General features: G+C 38.8%; 2 protein-coding genes and 1 pseudogene across 3 annotated transcripts; all 3 read right to left on the bottom strand.

Annotated features, from left to right (window-relative positions):
* Positions 1-844: 844 nt before the first annotated feature.
* On the bottom strand, positions 845-2,777 carry LOC124414221 (annotated as a pseudogene).
* A 5,044-nt stretch (positions 2,778-7,821) lies between these two features.
* On the bottom strand, positions 7,822-10,173 carry LOC124414220 (sialin-like). Its single transcript, XM_046895197.1, has 3 exons — positions 10,149-10,173; positions 9,241-9,464; positions 7,822-9,066 (listed from the first exon to the last, which is right to left on the bottom strand). The coding sequence occupies exons 1-3, from the start codon at positions 10,171-10,173 to the stop codon at positions 7,822-7,824; spliced, it is 1,494 nt and encodes a 497-aa protein (XP_046751153.1).
* A 2,664-nt stretch (positions 10,174-12,837) lies between these two features.
* Positions 12,838-23,428, bottom strand: LOC124413952 (putative inorganic phosphate cotransporter). Of its 2 annotated transcripts, none has more exons than XM_046894769.1 (3): positions 23,363-23,428; positions 14,719-14,942; positions 12,838-14,149 (listed from the first exon to the last, which is right to left on the bottom strand). In XM_046894769.1, the coding sequence occupies exons 1-3, from the start codon at positions 23,385-23,387 to the stop codon at positions 12,908-12,910; spliced, it is 1,491 nt and encodes a 496-aa protein (XP_046750725.1). In that variant the 5' UTR covers positions 23,388-23,428; the 3' UTR covers positions 12,838-12,907. The 2 variants fall into 2 exon arrangements, with proteins under 2 accessions (XP_046750725.1, XP_046750723.1); XM_046894767.1 differs by lacking the exon at positions 23,363-23,428 and adding an exon at positions 16,194-16,275.
* Between the last annotated feature and the right edge of the window lie 1,242 nt (positions 23,429-24,670).

Genomic DNA, 24,670 nt, shown 5'->3' with positions numbered 1-24,670 from the left:
ACGAAATCAATGAAATTTTTCTCTTATAACATTTTTCTAATGCAATTTCGCGACGGTAACGGAGTTTTGAAAGTAGAATGTAGTTCAATTTTTTGAGCTGTCTAATCCGTTATTTCTATTACTCTGATCAAGGCAGGTTGTCGATACTCGTAATCTAAATCGTAAAAATTGAGCTGAAAATTTCTTGGAATTCTGTTGTACAATTGTCACCGAATCATCGCGTCGTTCATTATATGTAGATTTGTAAGATTAACACGTTACGGTATAATTTGTGAGGTTGTTAATACAAAAATATTTTACTGCAATGATTTTTCAAATTTTAATCATAAAAAAGCTTGCGAAACGGTTTAATTTCATCCATAAATTACTCGTAGAGAACTCATTTCAATTCGTGAATCATTCTACCCTAACTACAAAAAAGTTAAAACTAAACGTTATCACGAATTGTATAAAAAAATTCTCAACTCCGTTTGCTCATGTTGATGATCAATCTCAATCTTGGTTGTACTTGCAAAACTTTTACTACTGCAGAGAAAAGTCGTGCTTTGACAGCTGACATTCTAGCTGTTTTAATATTAACACTAAAGTTGAGTAAAAATTTTTTTTTTGAGATGTTGAACGCAAGTTGAGGTCAATAGTATAAATTCATGATTGAAATGAATGAATTTGTGCCTATAGTTGTTTCGTAAGATTCTAGATGATTTCTCGACTTTGAAGTGGGATTTTCACACCTTGAGTCGAATCAGTGTTCGTAGGTCCGAAGAAAATAAGAACCTAATATCCTGGAGGCATTAGTCAGGCTAATTAGTGAGATTGAAAAAAACAGGTAACAAATATGTGATGATCATAAATATGCTCCAGGTAATGATTCCGATCGCCTGATGGATGATTGGTCTCCATCGATACGTTTTTCACTGTTAACATCCGTCAGTTTACGGTTCCTGAAGTTCGGGTCATTCCAGTATTGGACTTCTCCATCCATCCACAGTACAAATATCATATTTGACACGAATAGAACGACAAACATGATCCAGAATACGATTCTCCATTCTGGAAGCGTTTGATTTGGGGTGATTACGCCGACCACGTAGGGCGCCACGACGCCGGCGAGAGACCCGGCTAGCTTAGCAATGGCTGTCAGAGACCCACAGAAGTTGGGACTCAGATCAAGAGCGTTTACCCCCGAGCCGGGAGACGAGATGCCCGTCAGGCCCATTCCGACAGTGAAGAAGGTGACGACGAGGATGCGGTCGCACCCGGCGTAGGATGCGGTGACGAAGAGAACCGCCGCTCCAACCGTACCAATGGTCTCGAATACCTTGCGTAACCTCGTCCTTGACATCTTGCCCGCGACTATCATCCAGTCGGCAAGCCAGGATGCGGCGAGGGCGCTGAGCCACATCGCAAGCATGGGAAGAGCCGACTATTAGACCCGTCGCGCCGAACGTTTCGACCACCAATGGTGTGAGCATGGTGAATATCGCCGTGGACAAGATGCCAATACCCAAGACGTACTTTCCGCCGAACTTGTTAGCCAGTATAGCTCCCGGTATTTGGCTGAGGACGTAACCCCAGAAGAAACTTGAAAGGATGATACCCTGAAATGATATTCAATTTTTAAACTCCTGTTTAAAATACAAACGTACATTTAATACTTTGTACATCGTGCACAGGAATCACGTGAGGTGAGGTTGTGGTATGATTCTGATCATCATGAGCTCTCCTCAATCGCGACCCCTCGTTAATCGTCACCCCCATCAAGAGTTCCTCACCTGCTTGTATTCGTCCCAGTCGTAGGTGCCACTGCTTGGACTAGAAGTCGAGGAACTTGAGCTCACTGCCGGGCACGTGTCGTCTCGACTCGTAATATTGGATGTGTCGACTGGTTTTGCCATCTCAGTGATTCCTATGTTAAGGATAATGCGCATACAGAACGCGTTCGTAAGTCCCAGACATCCCATGACCGCGAACACCCATCGCTGGGGTACTCGTGAACCTTGAAATTCAAATTAAAATAAGTTGGCTATATGCTCACACTTGTTCAGTGAAAGCCCTTTTTCACATCAACGTTTCTGTCACGTCATATAGTTTTTAATCTGCCTAAATGCTTGTTAGGTAATTTCAATCATGTGACCGCCAGTCGGCACTAAAGCTTTGAAACGATTTTCTGTTCTGGTACGGATTGTGTTTTTACTAAATTTCCGCCAAAGAAAATGTTTGTTTTTCTTTATTGTTAGTTTTCATATTCAATTCGTATGTAAAGAAGATTTTAACGCCTAGATATTATAAGCCCTATTTCTACTATCAGCGAAAGGGGCTTGCAAAGATTATTGAGGATGTAACATCAGTGATTAAACAATAAGGTTATTTGACTTTGAGACACTCGAATTCGGTCTCGGAAAGATGATTTATTATCGAGTGGAGTAGTACATTTTACAACGACAAATATTTTCGAATAGTTGATTGCTAGATATAAAATTTGAAGTACGCGGTGGTGTTCTGATTTCTATTGATTTACGATTTGATTACCTCAATGAGTGGGATGTTAATGAACGAATTTCTTTATGAACACGCTAATACTGATAAACAAAGATGAATGGTTGCAAATAAAAATCAAGAGATCAGTTTCTTATTCACTCACGAAGATATTAATGCAAAAATTATTATTTGAATACTTCGTCATTATCTACGTAATTAATTTTTCTCATGATAAAATTATAAATCATGCATACAGAAGATACAATTGACTTACAGCAGATTTTCCACGAAGAGAACATCCTCAATGCCGCGTTGAATCCAAAAAAAAAAAAAAAAATTGAGCCTAACAAGTCATAAAAACGGAAATAAAACTCGAAACTTTTTACCAACAATATTCGTCAAATGATTTTTCAAACTGACAATCAAAACGATCGACGAGACATTGACGACCGTCGAGCGCGTCTCATGGCGTCTAGAGACAGTCTGTGTCAAAAGCCTCAGTATGATTCTGCTATAAGACGATAAGATTGTGATCAGATCTCTTGGATATCGTCCGTGATACTTGTGAATACGGTTTCGCAAGTATTCATCGCAATTTAATGACTCCATTGTCTCGCTGAATTTCATGTCAGTAATTCCTGTACGGTGTAACAAATAATAGAAAAAAAAATTTCGCAATCTTGATAAAAGCGTTATCGCTTGAATTATACCCATCGAAACGATGATGAAGATTAAAAAACTACTGATGACGCGGAAGTCAAGGTAGAAATGGAAACAAAGTAGGATAGAATTTTTATCTCGTAGAGCGTGACTTAGAGACTTCACTAAGGGAATAGGGAATGAGAAACGATTGATTGAATACATTTATAGATTAATTTCGTTTTACGTAGATCGATCCGTATTGAATGGATTGAAAGTTGATTAGCATCTTCAATTCAATTCAATTGTTTATCGAAGCGGTTGTAGGTACTGAAATGCAAAATAATAAAGCTCCTAGAGGCCTAGAAAGATGTTTGCATATTTCTTTTACAATTTTCTAAGACGAAAAAATACCAAACACTATTGAAGTATTGCAGAGCTGAAAATAGAAATATCAAAACCTGAAAGATTGACGAGCATGATGAAGATTTCGTTCAATTTTCCTCCAGGTTTATGTCCCTTAAAAACTGTACAAGTATTTGTCATACATTTGCGAGAAAATTTAGTCAGTTCTAAGCATAGAGTGAAAAATTGTAAGAGTATAGTTGAAAGAAGAATTAGGTATCGTATTCAAAATTCGTGAACTTTTTATCCACGTATGAAATCTGATTGATATTTTGATTACCTCAGAATCAAGTGAAACGTCCCTTTGTAAAACACAGAAATCAGTAGAAATTGTTTTTGTGACATTCTTCCGATGCTATTATTCGACAACATCGTAACTATTGAAGTTGAATTGAAAAAAAAGGTTCGTTTTCTGTGCCGTTCAATTCGTTGTCTATGTTGATCAGACCGAGGCAGGCTGTTGATGCTTGTAATCGGAATCGCAAAAATAGTGCTGATAAGTTTTGGAATTTCGTTGTACAGTTGTAATGTATCATCGTTTAGACCAGTGATTGTATACTGACAATCGATTCTTCAGATAGGTCATTTTAAAATAAATAATTTTTTTCCGGACACGACTTTTTCCATTGCTATAATTTTTTACTGAGTAAGAATTCTCCGAATGAATCGTTGCACATTTTTTCCCCAAAGTCCGGGGACTTTGCATCCTCATGTAATGCTTTGTAAATTTTGTTTAAAAGATAGTATATTATAATCGTGTGTGATGTTTGACAAAGAATTAATAATTCTCGAAATAAGATAATTTTATAGGTCAAATTTGAAATCCTGAAAAAACGCGTTTCAATGCAATTCGTTGATTACTACCAATCAACTTATAGCCTCATTTCCGGCAACCGATATTTCTCAGTTACCCGCGGTTGCTTCCTTGTTCTGATGCTCGTCGTTATTCTGCAGCAAATACAAATTAACGTAGGTACGTAGCTTCGATATTCTACATTGGAAGTCTGCAATCAGTAATTCAGAAGTTAAAATCCAGATTCTTTCATGTTTATATTTTGAATCCTTCAACCGAGGTCAACGCCTGACGCAGCGAACAACGGAAACCCAACCAGCACGGTTCCGTGTTTACATGAACGATCGGTCAGCTTCGGTCGAAACTAAACGAAGCTCAATTTGCGTACGGCGCTCGCGCGGGGCGCCACGCGGTCTGAGGGCGTCGCGGCGCTTAGCAGGTGATATACGGTGTGCGTGTGTGTGTGTTTGGTGTTTTCTGATAACAGAATGCGTGGTTGCGTAGTGTCAAGTGGTGAATATGGGCGAGTGAAAATCGGATGCGATCGATGCCTGGCGGATCGAGCTGATACCGTCAATTTCATCTGCTGCAAACAACACAGAGGTGAGTCGAGTGATGTTTATGGTTCAAATGCGTACTTCTCATAGATTTTTCTGTACGAGCATACTGCGTTCTAATTTTTCTGTCTCGTTACGAAGCTCTCCTGGAATTATTTACCTTATTTTTATCGAGATGAGACGGCTTATTGCATTTCTTTCGCTGGGCAAGATGCTTCGTTTCCAGTCGTTATTCTTGCGATGTTTTTTGATTCGGGGCTTGGGAGTTCTCAGACTGATTTTTGACTGCATATCATCGAATTGCTCGGATTGAAAATTAAGAAAATGATAGCAAAATTTCTGTGTGGAAATATTCCCTGGCATTTGATGAATGAAATCAACGGAAAAAATTCAGAAAATGATTAAATTCAATAATGATAAAGTTTAAAACTCGCGTTTGATGTAACCTTGTTAAATTCTTCTTAGAAAAGATATTTGTGAATTCAACAAATGACAATCTCAATAAATTGAAATGAGTCAAACTTACACTTGATAAACGGTTTAAGGACATTATCCTAAACGGTTAGCTGAATTAATCGGCTATCAAATCGTTTGTCAATTTTTAGCTGGTTATATCTTCTGCCTCTCTTATCTTTTCGCCTTTTCTGTTAATAATTACATGGATATGATTAATTAGGCGGATATATCATTATCGAACTACAAGAATATTCAACACTTTCCTTATCTCCAGATTTGATAAAGCGCATTTAGTGACAATATAGATTGCGTTAACCCGGCACTGCGATAAAATACAATCTGGCTACCCATTTCTTCCTGGATTTATACTTTCTCTCTTTACTTCTTGATATTAATTTAAACTCATCTAAAAACAATGTTTGATGAGTAAATAACGTTGAAACAACTCTCATTTTATTGCAGCTAAATTTTTTATTCAACTTAACGATATAAAAACGTTTTTCATTATTCTAAATCTTTACAGCGGTATAAATAATATCTATAGAAGAGGGAAAGTAGAAAAAAAATTGATAGCTGTTCTATGCTTCAATTCGTGTCTTTTCAACAAATATTCTAAACTAAGTCATTACTTGTCAATCTATCCTGTAAAATATGAGAAATAACACGGCGACGACCTGGACAATTTGTTTTATTTTGAGAATTCAGTATCAATTTTTACCACCAGATTACCGTATATCATGCTGGATAATAATCAAAACGGGAATTCGATAAGCGAAAATGAAATTGAACGTAGTTTACAGCGGTTCAATTAATAAGAATAATATTTATTTTGACACGCTACAATTTGCAGTGACATGAAATCTGCTCAGTGTACATACATTATGTCAGGGATAATTTTTTATATTTTTATTGCAGTGTCAAAATGCATCGCTTGACCATCCAACCTGAGATGCTACGAGAACTACTGCATATGGAGTGTGGAGCAGCCCAGAGGAGGTGAGAGTACTTTTATTTACATGATTGTCTAATAATCCAAGATAATCCACTTTTAAAACCGATTTTCAGTCCTTCTTAACACGCAGTAAATAAATATAGAAGTAGACAACATCAATACCTAATTTGAGAACCGAACATCCACTTGGCTGAATTAATTAAAATTTTCTTCTTTGTTCATTCCAGATCCAAACCCAGACATCCGAGTAACTTCTCCATTACCCGGCAACGTTGGTAAGTTTGCACGTATTTAGGTTACGGGTATTTTCGTGAAAAATTTTTGACAATCTAGATGATCTTCGACTTCTTAGCTGCATGGATGGGCTGATTTACAATCGCAACGTTGCCCGACTTGCACCTGAATCATTATTTTTACAATGTATCGTCTTCACCGTTGTTTACTCAAAGTTGGAAATTTTCCACTTTGCTGAAAGTAGAATGAGCCGCGACATGTAACAATCGCTTATTCGGCATTCCCGAGAACGAATTGTGTCGAGCTACCGATACAATAATCGATGTTGATGTTGCGAAATTTGAAAAGATGCAAATAGGAATCAGCTTGCACAGAATATTGCGGCAATTCTCAGATATTCAAACTTATTTGATGCAGTTGGCGTAGTTTAATCGTGGAAATTGGCCGCGTGATAGAGAATCGAAGACATCGCGGTTGTGCGACGATTGATGATGTGAATGGATGGGTTGTACATTTTCTGCGTCAATTTTGCAAACGGTATGTTAATAAGTAAAGTACTCTTACTGTGCTGAGCCTTTGACTCTTCGGGAAATTTTGTTATGTATAATCAAGTTTTCAAATTTCACTTCGCCTTTTGAGCGTCGACTTGAAACTATTTGGTTCTGAGGAAATGCGCAGCATTTCCAAGCCAGCGCTCGGTGCACGGGAATGAAAATTGTAGAATCTATAGTGACGGTGAATCTTGGGCGATGAAGGGCTGACAATGAGTGAATAGGAGAGGAGCTCGAAAATTCCTTACGAAAACAATGATGGTCATACAAATTTTAGGCTCATGTTGGGCGAATATTAATCGTGATCTCGGACATACGTTACATGTACGACAAACTTAAGTTATTTATTTTGCATGATACATCAATTCAAGCTAAAAACATTGCCCAATTACAAAATTTCACGGAACAAAAATTTCGCTGAACCAGTAAATTTTAGTGTTCATTCAGAAAGAGTATACCAGTGAAATTTTTGCTACTGCAGTGAAAAATCTCACTTGGACAGCTGAAATTCTTGCCTTCTTTGTACTAACACTGAAATCTGCTGGTCCAGTGGATTCTTCTTGGACAACATTTTCAATTTAAGTTCAATTTTCAATTTCAAAAGTATTTTACGTGACCTCGAATACGTTCTTTGAAGTCGGATTTTCATACGTCGAGTTGGAACAGTGTTCGTAAGTCCTACGAAGGTAGAAAATCGTGAACGTTATTCATGCGGCAACTTGGCAAGATGAAAAAAATCGGTCAACAAGTGCTTGATTATAAATATCGGAACCGTTGCTTGGACGACGGTTGGTCTTTAGCGACTTGTTTCTCATTCTCAAAATTCATTATTTTACGGTTTCCGAAGTTAGGGTCATTCCAATACTGGACTTCACCGTCCATCCAGATAACGTATATTGAATTTGACACCAAAAGTAGGATACACGTGATCCAAAATACAATTCTCCACTCTTCAAGCGTCTGATTCGGGGTGATTACGCCGACCACGTAGGGTGCTGCAATGCCGGCGAGAGCCGAAGCGAACTTCGTTATAGCTGTCAGAGAACCAGAGTAGTTGGGACTCAGATCCAAGGTGTTCACCCCCGCACCGGGGAACGCGATTCCCATCATACCTACTGAGGCGGTGAACAGGGTGACGACGAGGGTGCGATCGCACCCGGCGTAGGACGCGGTGACGAGGAAAACCGCTGGTCCGACTATACCAACGGTTGTAAATACTTTGCCCAACCTCGTCCTTGACATCTTGCCCGCAGCTATCAGCCAGTCGGCAAACCAGGACGCGACGAGGGCGCTGAGCCACATCGCGAGCATGGGAAGAGCCGACAGAACGCCGTTCGCCTGTATCGAGAACTTGAGGACGCTGCTCATGTACTTCGGAAGGTCCGTTGATATCATGTTGAACCCGAAACCCTCGCTGATGTTGACTACAATTAAAGCCCACATTGGTACTGAGGTCAGGATCTGCCGCCACGGCGTCGGCCCAGTTTCTTTCTGTGTGTGCTCGACCATAGCGTCGTGCAGGTACTTCTTCTCCTGGTCGGATATGAACGGATGCGAGTCAGGGTGGTTGGAGCAGAGCAGAATCCAGGCCAGGAACCAAACCACACCGAGGGTGCCGAAGAAGTAGAAGATCACTGGCCACCCCATGGAGGAATTTTGAATCAGGACTCCGGAGATCGATGTTCCCAGCAACGTTCCAGCCTGCATTCCTGACGTCACAACCGTGCTGATCTTGGACCTCTCTTCCGGCGGCGCCCATTGGGCTGTGAGTGCGAACAGTGCTGGGAATGTCGTTCCTGCGCCAAAACCTATCAGAATTCGGAGAACTATCAGCCCCGTTGCGTCGAACGCTTCGACCACCAATGGTGTAAGCATTGTGAATATCGCCTGGGACAAAATGCCGATACCCAAGACGTACTTTCCGCCAAACTTATCGGCCAGTATACCTCCCGGTATTGGAGTGAGGGTGCTACCCCAGAAGAAACTTGAAAGGATGATACCCTGAAATGATATTCAATTTTTAAACTTTGGTTCGAATTCCAAACGTACATTTTATACTTTTGACATCGTGCACAGGAATCACGTGAGGTGAGGTTGTGGTATGATTCTGATCATCATGAGCTCTCCTCAATCGCGACCTCTCGTTAATCGTCAACCGCATCAAGAGTTCCTCACCTGCGTGTATTCATCCCAGTCGTAGGTGTTACTGCTTAGACTAGAAGTCGAGGAACTTGAGCTTAGTGCCGGGCACGTTTCGTCTCGGCTTGTAATGTTGGACTTTGCGGCCGGTTTTGCCATCTCAGTGATTCCTATGCTCAGGCTAATGCGCATACAGAACGAGTTCGCAAGTGCCAGACATCCCATGATCGCGAACACCCATCGCTGCGGTACTCGTGAACCTTGAAATTCAAATTAGAATAACTTTCGGAAATAGTATCTTTCAACTTCTATAGTTATTTGTCTGAAAGCGAAGCAATACTTTGTGTTTTATAGATTCAAATTTATATATTCAAGGTCGACAACTTGTGGAGTTTTTGGTGGTAAAAGCTGGCCAACATAAACTAAGTTTTTCCATGAAACTCAACCAAATCAATGAACTCTCTGTTTCATGTCTAAAGAACAACCTTTTCAGACCAATTTTGCGGATTTTGAAAAGTTAGGCAAGAATTTTCATTATTATTCGCTTATTCACGAAGGTCCAGTTTTCCATAAGTATAATCTTTCCAAAGAATCAAATCCGACTTTAGGATGAGAACCGAGTCAACTATCCACCTGCTGTGGAATTTCATCGCTGCTGACTACGGAACAATGATCAATATAAAATTTGAATATCAAATGAAGATGTATTCTATTCTCCTTGAAGAACGTCAAGGTCCTGAAGCTACGGTTGTAAGAATTACCAATTTTTCTAAAGATGATCCAGACATACACGTGGAAGTCAGTTATAATGCACGTGGTTCTCACGCTAAACTCGATAGAATCCGATCCGGAAAATTTCTCTTTACTAGTATATTAATAACTAACTAAAAAAAATTACAGTCGTTTCGAATTTCGCCACATTAGAAAGATAAATAAAAACTTACAACAAAGTTTCCACGATGAGAACATTTCGTGGATTTAGATGAATAAAATTAATGGAAAAAATTGAGACATACGTTGGTAAAACCTGATAAACTAATAAACCATAACAATAATGAAGTTCAAAACTTGCAGTTGGCACTACTTTGTCAAATTCTTTCCAGAACCAATATTTGAAAAAAAAAAAAAAAACGAGCCAGAACGAGCGCTTTGAAGCTAAAACAAACACCAAAAATCAAAAGAAATAAATGCACTGTAACTCGCCGTGTCCGACGACGATCTGCGAATACCGAGGCAATTCCACCGTCAGAAACGAGCTTTCGACGCACTTGTAGAGGCAGGACGATCGTGGACTCCGCTGATGTTGATCCATATGTACGTCGAGTTTTCATCGAAACTAATTTAGTTTTCACTGATTTTAATAGAAATTTAGTCTTAACGTGTGGTAACGATAACCGGTAATAGATCGCTTATCGGTAATTACAGGGAATCAAAATGTCGTTTATACGTGCGGGATTATTCAATTTTTACAATCCTTTGTGTTTAATAACGTGTTTTCCAATCTTGTGAAATGTTCGATGGATTATCGATCACGGACGTCATTAGTATGGATCATTTTTGAAAGTTGAATAAAAATTTTTGCACGTAGGACTCGAGAACTAGTAAAAAAAAATTGATCACCATAATATTCTAGGTAAAAATGTTGCTTGAACTAAGCCAAACTCACACTTAATAAATATTTCAAGGACATCATTTGAATACTTACACAAGGACCCCAGATGTGGCAGTCAAAAGTTAAGGGGGGAAATAGGTTCAGGACTACCGTTTCGTTTTAGGGATTTTCATGAATTTTTTTCGGCAAGAAAGGAATGTTTGTAATTTATTTAAAGTTTGAGAACATTTTATACATGTATTTAAATAAATATTGTGATTTTTTTGTAGTATTTCCTTCATGTACATTCTGGAGACCACAGCGTTCATCTGAAACCGATTTACTTTCAAATTTGTTTTAAGAACAATTTGGAGTAATATTATTTTTTAAAGTGTGTGTTTTTTTATGGAAATTTGTTTTTTAAATAATGGTCAAAATTCGTGCTGTTTTGTTTAGAAAACCTCTGAGAAATACAAATTTCCATTTTTTTTTTCCAAACAAGACATGTCCTTGAAGTAAATTTGAAGCCCTATTGATTTCAGATAAAAACTGTAAAAAATTTCAGAGGAAATACTTAAACAAATTTCGATGCTTATTTGAATGTATGTATAAAATGTTCTCAAGGTTTCGATAAACTATATAAATTCCTTTTTTGCCAAAAAAAAAAAAAAAATTCACCAAAATCACAACTGCAGACAAATGATTGACAACTTTTTGCTACGTACGGTATTGAAAATCCGGAGAAAAAATATCAATTATCTATAATCGGAACAATCATGAGATTTACAGCAAATAATTTCGATATCCTATTATCACTGATTTTTATTGCAATTTTTGCCTTTTTTTTTTGTTTTTTTTGCATTTACCTCTGTTCTTTCAGTCCAATCCTCCAATTTTTCGAAAATGTCTCCACGATAGTTACACTGTTCATAGAAAGAGAATGAATTTTAAATTTTATACGGGTGTCGTCGTCAACCAATTTTTTTTTTTTTTTTTTTTTTTTTGTAAATATGTCTGCAAAAGTTAGTAAATTATTTTGCAAACAAAAAAAAAAAAATATCCTGTAAGTTCAAACAAGTGTAGGAATCATGGCAGCTTCGCATTATGATTCAATGATCCAATTTGAAAGTAAGTAAAAATTAAAAAGTAGTTCGAGATGTTTGTAAATTCAAACAACAAAGAGAAATCAGCAAATAATAAAAAAATACTTGTTTTTTATGAACAATAGAACCGGATTATGAAAACAGAACAAGACTTAGGGAACTAAGCAAGGTTGAATGAAAATTAAATTCACGGAAGAATAATTGTTTGAAATATGAAATTAGAAGAGAAATCAAATAACGATAATACGCAGAATATCTTAAACGTCGGAAAATAATTTTCTTGTTTTTTTTTTCGTAAATTAGTTTTAATGAAATTTTGTTACACATTTTTTCATTTTATATTGCGACTGGAAAGATATAATTGAAAACATTGAAATTTAACTGTAAACATCGGGGACGTGATTACAGCTTCGGTAACTGATAATGACCGTCAGTTTAGACTTATTTACGCCACTCGTGCGGCCCTGTTTAATAGATGATTATACTATCGTTAGGGAGATCGTTCGTCGAGAAAATGATAAGAAAAAACTGAAATTTGAACACGAGAAGCTGATTAAAAGATCTCCAAGTAAAGAGGACTGTTTTTTGATTCCACAGTAACACGTCTGGCAAAAGCGATAATTTATCAAATTCTATCATCGCAATTTGATTAAACGTATACGAAAATGTTTGGAAATAATTTCACGCCAAACCGTTGAAGATAAGATTTTGTCGCAGTAGGTTCCTGGAGCTTGATAAAATTTGTTGCAATACATCCAATGTGCGCATCTGCAGCGGTTTCTTGGAGTTGAGAAATTGTTTCATGAAAGACATTTCTTACGATTACTAAATAACAACAATTTAGTTTGAGATGGTAGCAGCCGTGAGGGCTCGTCGTCAGCCTGCATCCCGAGCACTTCGATCGCTTGCCACGAAATTCTTTACAGTGATGCACGATTATGACGCTCATTGACTGTAATGACGACGAGACAAGTATGGAAGAGCAAGTTCTTCTTGGTTACAACTGTTTCTACGTGACAGCCTTAGTACTAAAGTTTTCCACGTTCTTGACGGCCGTTCCTTCGCTCTCAACATCCTTGGGTTCGTTCTTCCGGCTTTCCAGGTCGTTCCAGTACTGAATCTCGCCCTTTTGCCAAAACAAAACGCCAACATTCGTCACCATGAACACAGCGAAGGTGATCCAGAACACTAATCTCCACTCAGTCACGGTCTGATTAGGAGTTAGCACTCCGACCACGTAGGGCGTCACTATTCCAGCGAGGGAGCCAGTGGAGATCATGAAAGCCATCAACGTGCCCGAGTAGTTGGGACTGAGGTCGACACCGTTAACCATTAATCCAGGGTAGTACGGTCCCATCGAACCGACGCCAATAATGAAGAGAATAACGACGAGGACGCGGTTGCATCCGCCGTAGGACGCTGCTACGAGGAAGATCGCTGGTCCGACAGAGCCAAAGGTAGTGAAGACCTTGCGGACGTGGGTGGTCGTCATCTTACCGCTTTTTATCAGCCAGTCGGCAGGGACTGAGGATATGTTGCTCAGGATCCACATCGCCAGGTAGGGTAGAGCGGTGAGGAGGCCGTTCGAGGTTATGGAGAACTTGAGGACGTTGTTCATGTACTTTGGGAGATCGTTTGCCATAGTGTAGTAGCCCCAGTCGTGTCCGAACTTGCCGATGAGAAGACCCCAGAGCGGGAAAGAGGTCGCCATGTGGCGCCAGGGGATTGGCTGAGTGTGCTTCCTCGTGTTCTCGCTTATCTTGTCCTGGATGTACTTCTTCTCGGTCTCACTGATGTACGGATGGATGTCCGGGTTGCTGTGGAAGAAGAGAATCCAGGTCACCAGCCACAAGGCACTGAGACTACCGAAGAAGTAGAAGACCAGCGGCCACCCGATCGGCGAGTATTCGAGCAAGATTCCGGACAAAGCGTTTCCCACGACCGATCCGACCTGTGTTCCCGTCATCACCATCGTCCCGATCTTCGACCTTTCATGCGGCGGCGCCCATTCCGCTATGAGCACGTTCAACGCTGGGAATGTCGTTCCTTCACCAAGTCCCATCAAGATTCTGAGCACTATTAATCCCGTCGAGTCGAATTTATTCACTACCAATGGTGTCAGCAGGGTAAATGTCGTCGATGACAGGATTGATGCACTCAGGGTGTACTTTCCTCCGAATTTATCCGCCATAACGCCTCCTGGTACTTGGGATACTATGTAACCCCAGTAGAAACTCGATAGAATGATTCCCTGGAACGTGATTTACAGGTGTCATAATGACGGTTCGCTTGATACTTGATCAACTATGGCAATGCTGCTTCTCTGACACAACACGTCCTAATAATTTCATCCAAACTTATTTTTGGGCAGTTCGATATTTGACGTGATATCAGAAGACGATTCTCATGGATGGTTGATGATGATGGAGAATGGATGGTTGCAATTGACAGATTCGTTCAATAGGTTAATCAAGTCTCATGAAAGGTATCGTTGAAGCTTGTATGTGAGTGAACAAGAACTGCGCGATTTGTCCTTAACGCACAACGTGCGTATTGCTATGAGCATGGTGTTATTTGAGATCCTGACAGATCACGATGCGATATTGGAATTCCCGGATTAAAAATTGCGGATTCGACGTGGTAGAACAGAGTTCGCAAAAGTGAATGGATTCTTCCGAAAATTCAAGGTCTTTCAAGGTTTTTCGTACTACTGAACTTCAATGCGGTGTCTAATTTAAAGAACTCATTCTGGCGTATCCGATACATGGTGGACAGAATTTTGAAAAAAAAAAATAGCCCAAGCATCGGACGTTATTTTACCTGAGTGTATTCATCCCAGTCGTACGTTTCGCTGCCAGCGCTACTCGACGAAGCTGAAAGAGTCCCCGAACAAGTTTCTCCGTCTGTAGTGCTGTTTGAAGACGATTCGGCGGTTGTCACCATCTGCGTAATGGCAAGTGATAAGCAAATTCGCGTCGCGTATGACACTGTTATCGCCAAACATCCCATCACCGCAAATACCCATCGTTGCCGCACTCTCCCACCTGCGATATGATTGAAAAAAAAATTAATGGATACAAAATAACACAGTGCACAATTACTACCCGTGCGACTGGGTTCGACTTCACTTTTGCGTTTAAGAGCAACCGGGATGAGGATTCCTTGTTGAGGTGTTAAAAGTGAACATGGGTTTCGTACGTGACATAGCGTGATGAGCATATGAAAGTGCATTCCTTTTTTTATCGCCTTCGTTTTTCGAAGTAAGTCAGGAAACAGGACAGGATGGGAAGAAATTCGGAAAGCACTTGAAAGTGGATAAGAAGACAAATGAATTAATAATATATTCTGACTCCACCCTGCTTCGCAGTTGGCTCTCTAAAACGTGATAAATCTGCCTTCGTATTGATCGATAATCAAGGCATATGTATAGATAAGCGGCATATTCTCAAGTGGATCGTTTTTTAATTATTCAGATAGTGATTGAACGGTAGCTCATCGACGCGGTACACCAATGCAAGAGCCACAAATACATTTCTATAAAAATATTCAACAACCTTGTGTACAATTCTACAATAATGCCCTGAGAAGCATAATTAATACACTATACATATAATCGGTGGCGACAGATACCGGCGATAATGATACTCAACACCGCGATTTCAATCTTATCGTCATAATCATTATTCCTGAATTTCATATCCTGCGTCTTGGCCCGCTGACGATTATCTCATCGCAAAAAAATTGCCATGTAATCAATCACATGATCGGTGGAAGAATAAAATGAAATACCATTTGAAAAACCATACTCTGGAAAACTTGCTATCCCATTTCTTCGTTCTTTGTCTCTCCAGCCTTGTAGTGCTCGTTACGGTTCAGAGATTGGTTTTTTCGACAAGTTTTTCAATTCATGATGGCTTAATCAACTTTTGCAATGACTTTAGTTAACAAACATAAAAATTATTAAATAACTTGACGGAATTAAATGTGATTACAAATCGTTAGATTCTAATTTGTCCCTAATATTATTCGTTATATACTTGGAACGAAGGTTTGATTCCAGCGTTAAGTGAACAATAAGATGTTTAAAAAACATTTTCTTAAATCAGAACAAGTTTTTTATTTCTGTGTGCAAAATTTAAGTACGAAAATAAACGAAAAATTAACATTTGTTTACACGTCAACAACAATAGGTCCGCGAACTGAAACGATTTGCACAGTTATGAAGGATTGAAAAAAAACTGCGTCTTCTCCTAAATATCCCTCATAGAAATATTGTTTAATTTCTTTTTACTTACAACAGATTTTCCAAGACGAAAACATCCTCGTGTTCCTCGGTAAATCGATTTAATATCAACGTGAGAACCTGAAGAATGACGGGAATCGGTAGGAAAAAATTAAAAGTAGAAAATCACTCGAACCTTAGTGCAGTTTCATTTTTCCGGTAATTTGAGTGGCGAAGTATCGAGATTGAATTAGAAAAAAATTAAAACTTGTAAATATTAATAAATCGAAAGAAGACAGTCGGTCTGTAACGTTTAAAGACTGAACCAATTCTAATATAAAGTAGATTGAAAAATCAACGAGGCTACACGTGGATAGAACTTGTGGCGAGTTTATCAATAAATCAGTAATTTAATGAGCTATATTCCTCTTAGAAGGAAAAACCCATCCCCACTCGAGCGTCGAGTGTGATTTCGACTCTCCCACCAACGTGCCATCCATGACGCGTATTCAACTTGCACCTCAATGTCAGAGGCACTCAGTGAGGAAAATGATCGACTTATCGGTAGACGTTTGTGAAAATTTTGCCGAGAAGGTGGAATCTTTACCACTGTAAAACAGGGCCTGTAACTTGAGAAAGTTTTTGAATAATCAATTTTTTGTTTCGTTCCGATAAAAAATTTTCCATTTTTTTCTGAAATAATTTCTTAAACGGAAAAGAAATTCGAATTTAAATCATCAGTTTAAACTTGAGAAGAGCGCAGAAATTTGAACGCTTTTCAATTTTTACCGCAGACGTTTATGTGAATTCGTATGCAAGTTTTTAGTAAATTGTAGCATAAAATATGAACGAAGCTTGTTTTATTATAAATATCGAGCGTTGATCACATTTATGTAATGAAACTGCGTAGGTATATGACGTAGCGATACAAAATTCAAAAGAATTGACAAACCCAGTTTTTGCAAACGGCGGCTGCTTGTGTGAATTGTCCTGCGGAAGGATGAGATAATCTCTTGTAATCTTTGAATCGCAGCTACCGTTGTACAGCCAACGATTACGAGTTGTGGATTTTCCTTATGTTGTCATGCAAACGTACAGTATTTGCCGATTGACACGAAGCGAAGAACTTCAAATCTGGATTGAGAACCTGCGTAGTTTCGAATACGAGATGATTACAAGGAATTGGTGAGAAAATGAGGAAGTCGTAATTCGTTGAAACACTTTTTTAATGAATAAGTTTTTCCACAATTTTCTGGAAGTTTAAGAAAATCAATGAAATTACAACAATCTTTGACAAGTTTGGAGCGAGAGTTGAGTTTTTACAATTTCTCTCAAACCTAGAAGAAAATTTAGAAGTTTTCATAACATTTCCAATATAAGATTTGAAAAATGGATACAAATGCCATGTAACTGGAATCGAGGACTATCAAAATAATTATTTCCAGTTCGCGTAGCGTTGCACCTTGAATACAGGCAAATTTGCAAATTAAATTTGTAATATTCATCGATACGTGAGACTATCACGTTCATTGCTCATGTTACTGTGGAAATAAGAATCACAGAATGTTCTTATCCAGATCAGATTCGTGCCGCAAAATTTGTCGATCATATATCAACGTTCACACACTCGATCGTCTGGTTCAGCAATCGACTAGTGTATAAAATTTTAGTTGATTCAGCCATCAAATTTATACCGCAATCTTTGCATCGATATTCGCAGTTCCGATTGCTTTTCACGTATTGCATATAACGTAAGCTCTTCAGATCCATGACATAGAATGTCAATCGGATTCCATGTGGCAAATGAAAAATTACTAAAAAAAAGTGCAAGTGTATGTGTGGAATACACAGCATTTTATTTTCAAAAATTGCAAATTTTCAATGATATCGATATGAACTGATAGTACATAAGTAAACTGCACGTAGAAAAACTGTTGTATAAAACTTTAGAATTTTCTAATCAATAAAAATTTTCGAATTCTTCCCTGAATGGCAAATATTCTTCAAAATATCGATTAATTTAACGCAAAATACTACTTTTAACGAAATACTGAGTGATTGCGATGCCATATTCTAATCACCTCGAGAATTTGGAAAAACTTCGAAATTTACTCGCAAATCCGGTCAAATTCCAATCCAATTTTAATCGCGTAATGCACAATAGAGAATTTTGAGCCAAGGTTGATTAGCACGATACGGTAACAACTACGTGGAGGATTTCCTTAACTCGTTTGAAATTACCTTTAAAGTATGCAGTCATAAAATATAAACTGTACCGGGTATAAATTCTCCCAATTCAAAAGGTCACTTTGTCAGCAAGTTGGTTAATGTAATTCAACGTGCATCGTCCACTCGCAAGGCACGTTTACTAAGCGAACAAACGCAGTCGTTTAACATTAACCGCGCCAAATAAGTGTCACGAATAACACGTAGAATCTCATCAAAACAAAAGTAACAGCAGTGGTGGTAGTAGCAACCCTTTTTAACTCCAATCAATGGAATCGCAGTAATTATTGTCTAATCACTGGTTAGTTAATCTTCGTACGCGGCTCTTCTTCCTTATCGGATCTCATCTCAACTATCTCCTTATTTTGCACATACCATGAAAATACGAAGAAGTATTCAAAATTTCTAACCAGAAGGACAAAAAACAAATTATGATTACAATCTCTTGGTAATACTTGAATTGGATTTTAATTGAAGACTGACCGGCTGAAAGAAACTATAATTTAACTGTCAAACAATCAGTGCGAAAAAATTTGTCTTCCTTTATTAGCACGCCGTTTTTATCTCTAGGCAGACTATCAGCTCATTCATTTCCAAATTTTTTACAATAACTTTCAAAGCTGATAAAAGGTGATCATGAGCTTCACTCAAGAAAAAAAAGACTGCAATTTTGCATTCAGATGAAAACTTCATGGATTTTAACACGAGTCGGTATAACATTTTGCCACATGATAATTCAGTTGGATGAAGACCAGCTTGTGCAGAACAAAGAGATTGCTGAAGAAACTTGGTTCAATTCTTTATAACGTCGAATCACTACATAACGAGCCGATGGGGGCGCCAATGAATATTTTACACAAGTTTCTCTAAGTTTTGGCCGCGACCTTCGGACTCTTATCGGGTTTGACAGGCTTCGTTCCATGCTCAAGGTCCTTACGTTCCTGATCGTTGTTTTCGAGGTCATTCCAATATTGAATCTCACCATCCTGACAAAACAAAACACCGGAATTCGTCACCAAGAGGACGACGAACGCGATCCAGAATACCATTCGCCACTCAGTCACGGTCTGATTGGGAGTCAACACCCCGACCACGTAGGGAGCCAATATTCCAGCCAGAGCACCAGCGGCGGTCATCATGGCCATCAACGTGCCTGAGTAGTTGGGACTAAGGTCAACGGCGTTGACCACCAACCCTGGGTAGACCGGTCCCATCAAGCTGATGCCAATGACGAAGAGAATGACGACGAGGACGCGGTCGCAACCAGCAAAAGAAGCGGAGATGAGGAATATCGCGGGTAGGACGAACCCAAAAGTGGTGAACACCTTGCGGACTTTGGTGATCTTCATCATGTTCCGTTTCATGAGCCAGTCGGCAAGGACTGAGGATAAATTGCTTACGATCCACATTGCCGCGTAGGGCAAAGCGTTCAGGAGGCCGTTCGAGGATATGGAGAACTTCAGGACGGTGCTCATGTACTTTGGCAGGTCAGTCATCATCGTGAAGAAACCCCAGTCGTGTCCGAACTGGCCGATGAGAAGAGCCCATACCGGTAAGGAGGTCGCCATATGGCGCCAGGGGATTGGCTGGGTGTGCTTTCTAGTGTTTTCGTTTATCTTGTCCTGGATGTACTTCTTCTCGGTCTCACTGATGTACGGATGGATGTCCGGGTTGCTGTGGCAGAAGAGAATCCAGGTCACCAACCACAAGGCACTGATACCTCCGATGACGTAGAAGACCAGTGGCCATCCGATCGGCGAGTACTCAAGCAAGATTCCTGGCAACGCCGTTCCCAGGATCGTTCCGATTTGTGTTCCCGTCATCACCATCGTCCCGATCTTCGACCTTTCATCCGGCGGCGCCCATTCCGCTATGAGCACGTTCAACGCTGGGAATGTCGTTCCTTCACCGAGTCCCATCAGGATTCTGAGGACTATTAATCCCGTTGAGTCGAATTTATTCACCACCAATGGTGTCAGCAGAGTTAATGTCGTCGATGACAGGATTCCCGCACTCAGGGTGTACTTTCCTCCAAATTTATCCGCCATAACGCCTCCTGATACTTGGGATACTATGTAACCCCAGTAGAAACTCGATAGAATGATTCCCTGGAACGTGATTTACAGGGGTCATAATGACGGTTCGCTTGATACTTGATCAACTATGGCAATGCTGCTTCTCTGACACAACACGTCCTAATAATTTCATCCACACTTATTTTTGGGCAGTTCGATATTTGACGTGATGTCAGAAGACGATTCTCATGCATGGTTGATGATGATGGAGAATGGATGGTTGCAATTTACAGATTCGTTCAATAGGTTGATCAAGTCTCATGAAAGGTATCGTTGAAGCTTGTATGTGAGTGAATAAGAACTGCGCGATTTGTCCTTAACGCACAACGTGCGTATTGCTATGAGCATGGTGTTATTTGAGATCCTGACAGATCACGATGCGATATTGGAATTCCCGAATTAAAAATGGCGGATTCGACGTGGTAGAACAGAGTTCGCAAAAGTGAAAGGATTCTTCCGAAAATTAGGTCTTTCAAGGTTTTTCGTACTACTGAACTTGAATGCTGTGTCTAATTTAGAGAACTCATTCTGGCGTATTCGATATATAGTAGACAGAATTTTGAAAAAAAAAATAGCCCAAGCATCGGACGTTATTTTACCTGCGTGTATTCATCCCAGTCGTACGTTTCGCTGCCAGCGCTACTCGACGAAGCGGAAAGAGTCCCCGAACAAGTTTCTCCGTCTGTAGTGCTGTTTGAAGACGATTCGGCGGTTGTCACCATCTGCGTAATGGCGAGTGATAGGCAAATTCTCATCGCGTATGACACTGTTATTGCCAAACATCCCATCACCGCAAATACCCATCGTTGTCGCACTCTTCTACCTGGCGAAAATTAAAAAAAAAAAAAACGATACATTCTAACTCAGTGCACAATTGGTACCCCTGAGACCTCAAAGTCGGGAGATGTTTTACAGCTGTGAAACGAATGTCATCAATTGAATGAGTTAAAAACAGGAACAAAAAAAAATCAATAAATTGATAGCGTTTGGTGAAAAAAACTAACTTTTCATTGGTTCGTGACGATAAGGAACTGCGTTATCAACCCCAGAATACACCGATTTTTTCCGACCTTCTAACTCATGAGTGATGTCTATAACAATCCGAAGCGTTGCTTGTCCGTAACATCGATCGAGAAAGGCAAGAATTGGACTCGCGAGTACATAAATCTGTTTTTCTTTTCGTTTTTTCTCAAGGAAACGAATGGTGAAGATTGAATTTAATTTCGTTGGAGTTTGGTCTTCGTATTGATTGTTATATACTTCGTTGGAGTAAAGCCTTCGTATTGATCGATAATCAAGGCATATGTATAGATAAACGGCATATTCTCAAGTGGATCGTTTTTTAATCATTCAGATAGTGATTGAACGGTGGCTCATCGACGCGGTACACCAATGCAAGAGCCACAAATACATTTCTATAAAAATATTCAACAACATCGTGTATAATTCTACAGTAATGCACCGAAAAGCATAATTAACACGTTGAGCGCCGCTACGCCAACCACCGCTGGCTGACAGTGTATAACATGATATAGAACTATATAAAATTTACAATCTCCTCCTCTTCCTCAGATGATAAAAATATATCCACTCCACGTGTTTTTTTTTTTTTTTTTTTTTTTTTTTAGAAAAAACCTTATTTCACTGCTGCTGTCACTTTTATGCTCTCGGACTGATATTTCGACGCTCAGAGCTAAGGAAAATTTTTGTTGCAATAGACTGTTTATTCGTAATGGGAATACCGGCCACGAATCCATTATAAAAACAAAACAGACTTAGCGCATAACTTGTCGAATGAATAGATGCCTATAGGCGTCTCGTTTTAAATGTAAAGACTATTCTATTGTAATAAGAAACCCTGGGCCTAAAATACCAGCGCTTTTAACAATAAATTGCGTGGCGCACAACGTTTGAATGCACTATACATGTAATCAGTGGCGACACATGCCGGCGATAATGATTCTCAACACCGAGATTTCAATCTTATCGTCATAATTGGTATACCTTAATTTCATCGCGAAAAAATTTCTGGCGAAAAAAAAGCTGGCGAGAAAAAATCAATCACTTGATCGGAGGAAGAATAAAATGAAATACGATTTGAAAAACCATATCCTGGAAAATTTGCAATCCCATTTCATCGTGCTCGTTTCATTTTACAGATTGGTGTTTTTTTTTTTTTAACAAGTTTTACAATTTTTTTTTTACCTCAGAACACGATTGACTGTTTTCATTTCATCATCGACAATCGATCGATGACACTTTTATAATATCCAATGAAGTAGAGAGAGAACCTCTAATCCTGAGGTTTACTTGAATATTAATTTACTAGAGAATTATCTTTCGATTGGTAGTAAACTTTTCCTTCATCCGAAACGACAACAGAAAAAAGTGATGCTTTTAAATTCTTATTATTGAAAGTGTTTCGTAATAATAAAACAATTTGTTAATTGAAATGAAATTGCAAGATTTTTCTGCACTTACGACGTCTAGAAATATATTTGTTGAAGTACAAGGGCTTCAACAGGAACACGTCAAGTAGAAAAATATTTCTTTGATGGCTTAATCAACTTTTGCGATGACTTTAGTTAACAAACACACAAATTACAAAATCACCTAATGGAAGTAAATGTGAATACAAATCGTTAAATTCTAATTTGTCCGTAATATTATTCGTTATATACTTGGAACGAAGGTTTGATTCCAGCGTTAAGTGAACAATAAGATGTTTAAAAAACAGTTTCTTAAACCGGAACAAGCTTTTTATTTCTGTGTGCAAGATTTAAGTACGAAAATAAACTAACAATTAACATTTGTTTACTCGTCAATCACAACAGGTCTGTGAACTGAAACGATTTGCACTGTTATGAAAGATTGAAAAAAAAAACTGCGTCTTCTCTTAAATATCCCTCAAAGAAATATTGTTTAATTTCTTTTTACTTACAACAGATTTGCCAAGACGAAAACATCCTGGTATTTCTCGGTGAGTCGATTCAATATCGACGTGAGAAGTTGAAGAATGACGGGAATCGAAAGGAAAAAAATAAAATGAAAAAATCACTCGAACCTTAATGCAGTATCATTTGTCTGGTAATTTGAGTGGCGAAGTATCGAGAATGAGTTGGAGAAAAATTAAAACTTGCAAGTATTAATCAACCGGGAGAAGTCAGTCGGTCTGATTCGTTTAAAGACCGGACCAATTCTAACATCACGTATTTTGAAAAATCAACTACTCTACACATGGAAAGAGCTTGTGGGGTGTTTATCGATGAGTTATATCCCTTTCAATTGAGAAGACTCATCCCCACTCGAGCGTCGAGTGGGATTTCGACTCTCCCACCAACGTGCCATCCATGACGCGTATTCAACTTGCACCTCAATGTCAGAGGCACTCAGTGGGGAAAATGATCAACTTATCGGTAGACGTTTGTGAAAATTTTGTCAAGAAGGTGGAATCTTTACCACCGTAAAACAGGGCCTGTAACTTGAGAAAGTTTTTGAATAATCAATTTTTTGTTTCGTTCCGATAAAAAATTTTCTATTTTATTCTGAAATAATTTCTCAAACGGAAAAGAAATTCAAATTTAAATCATCAGTTTAAACTTGAGAAGAGCGCAGAAATTTGAACGCTTTTCAATTTTTACCGCAGACGTTTATGTGAATTCGTATGCAAGTTTTTAGTAAATTGTAGCATAAAATATGAACGAAGCTTGTTTTATTATAAATATCGAGCGTTGATCACATTTATGTAATGAAACTGCGTAGGTATATGACGTAGCGATACAAAATTCAAAAGAATTGACAAACCCAGTTTTTGCAAACGGCGGCTGCTTGTGTGAATTGTCCTGCGGAAGGATGAGATAATCTCTTGTAATCTTTGAATCGCAGCTACCGTTGTACAGCCAACGATTACGAGTTGTGGATTTTCCTTATGTTGTCATGCAAACGTACAGTATTTGCCGATTGACACGAAGCGAAGAACTTTAAATCTGGATTGAGAACCTGCGTAGTTTCGAATACGAGATGATTACAAGGAATTGGTGAGAAAATGAGGAAGTCGTAATTCGTTGAAACACTTTTTTAATGAATAAGTTGTTCCACAATTTTCTGGAAGTTTAAGAAAATCAATGAAATTACAACAATCTTTGACAAGTTTGGAGCGAGAGTTGAGTTTTTACAATTTCTCTCAAACCTAGAAGAAAATTTAGAAGTTTTCATAACATTTCCAATATAAGATTTGAAAAATGGATAC

This window comes from Diprion similis, chromosome 13 (genome assembly GCF_021155765.1).
Source record: "Diprion similis isolate iyDipSimi1 chromosome 13, iyDipSimi1.1, whole genome shotgun sequence".
In the NCBI taxonomy this organism is placed as follows: Eukaryota; Metazoa; Arthropoda; class Insecta; order Hymenoptera; family Diprionidae; genus Diprion; species Diprion similis.
This window is presented reverse-complemented; position numbering and strand designations above follow the sequence as displayed.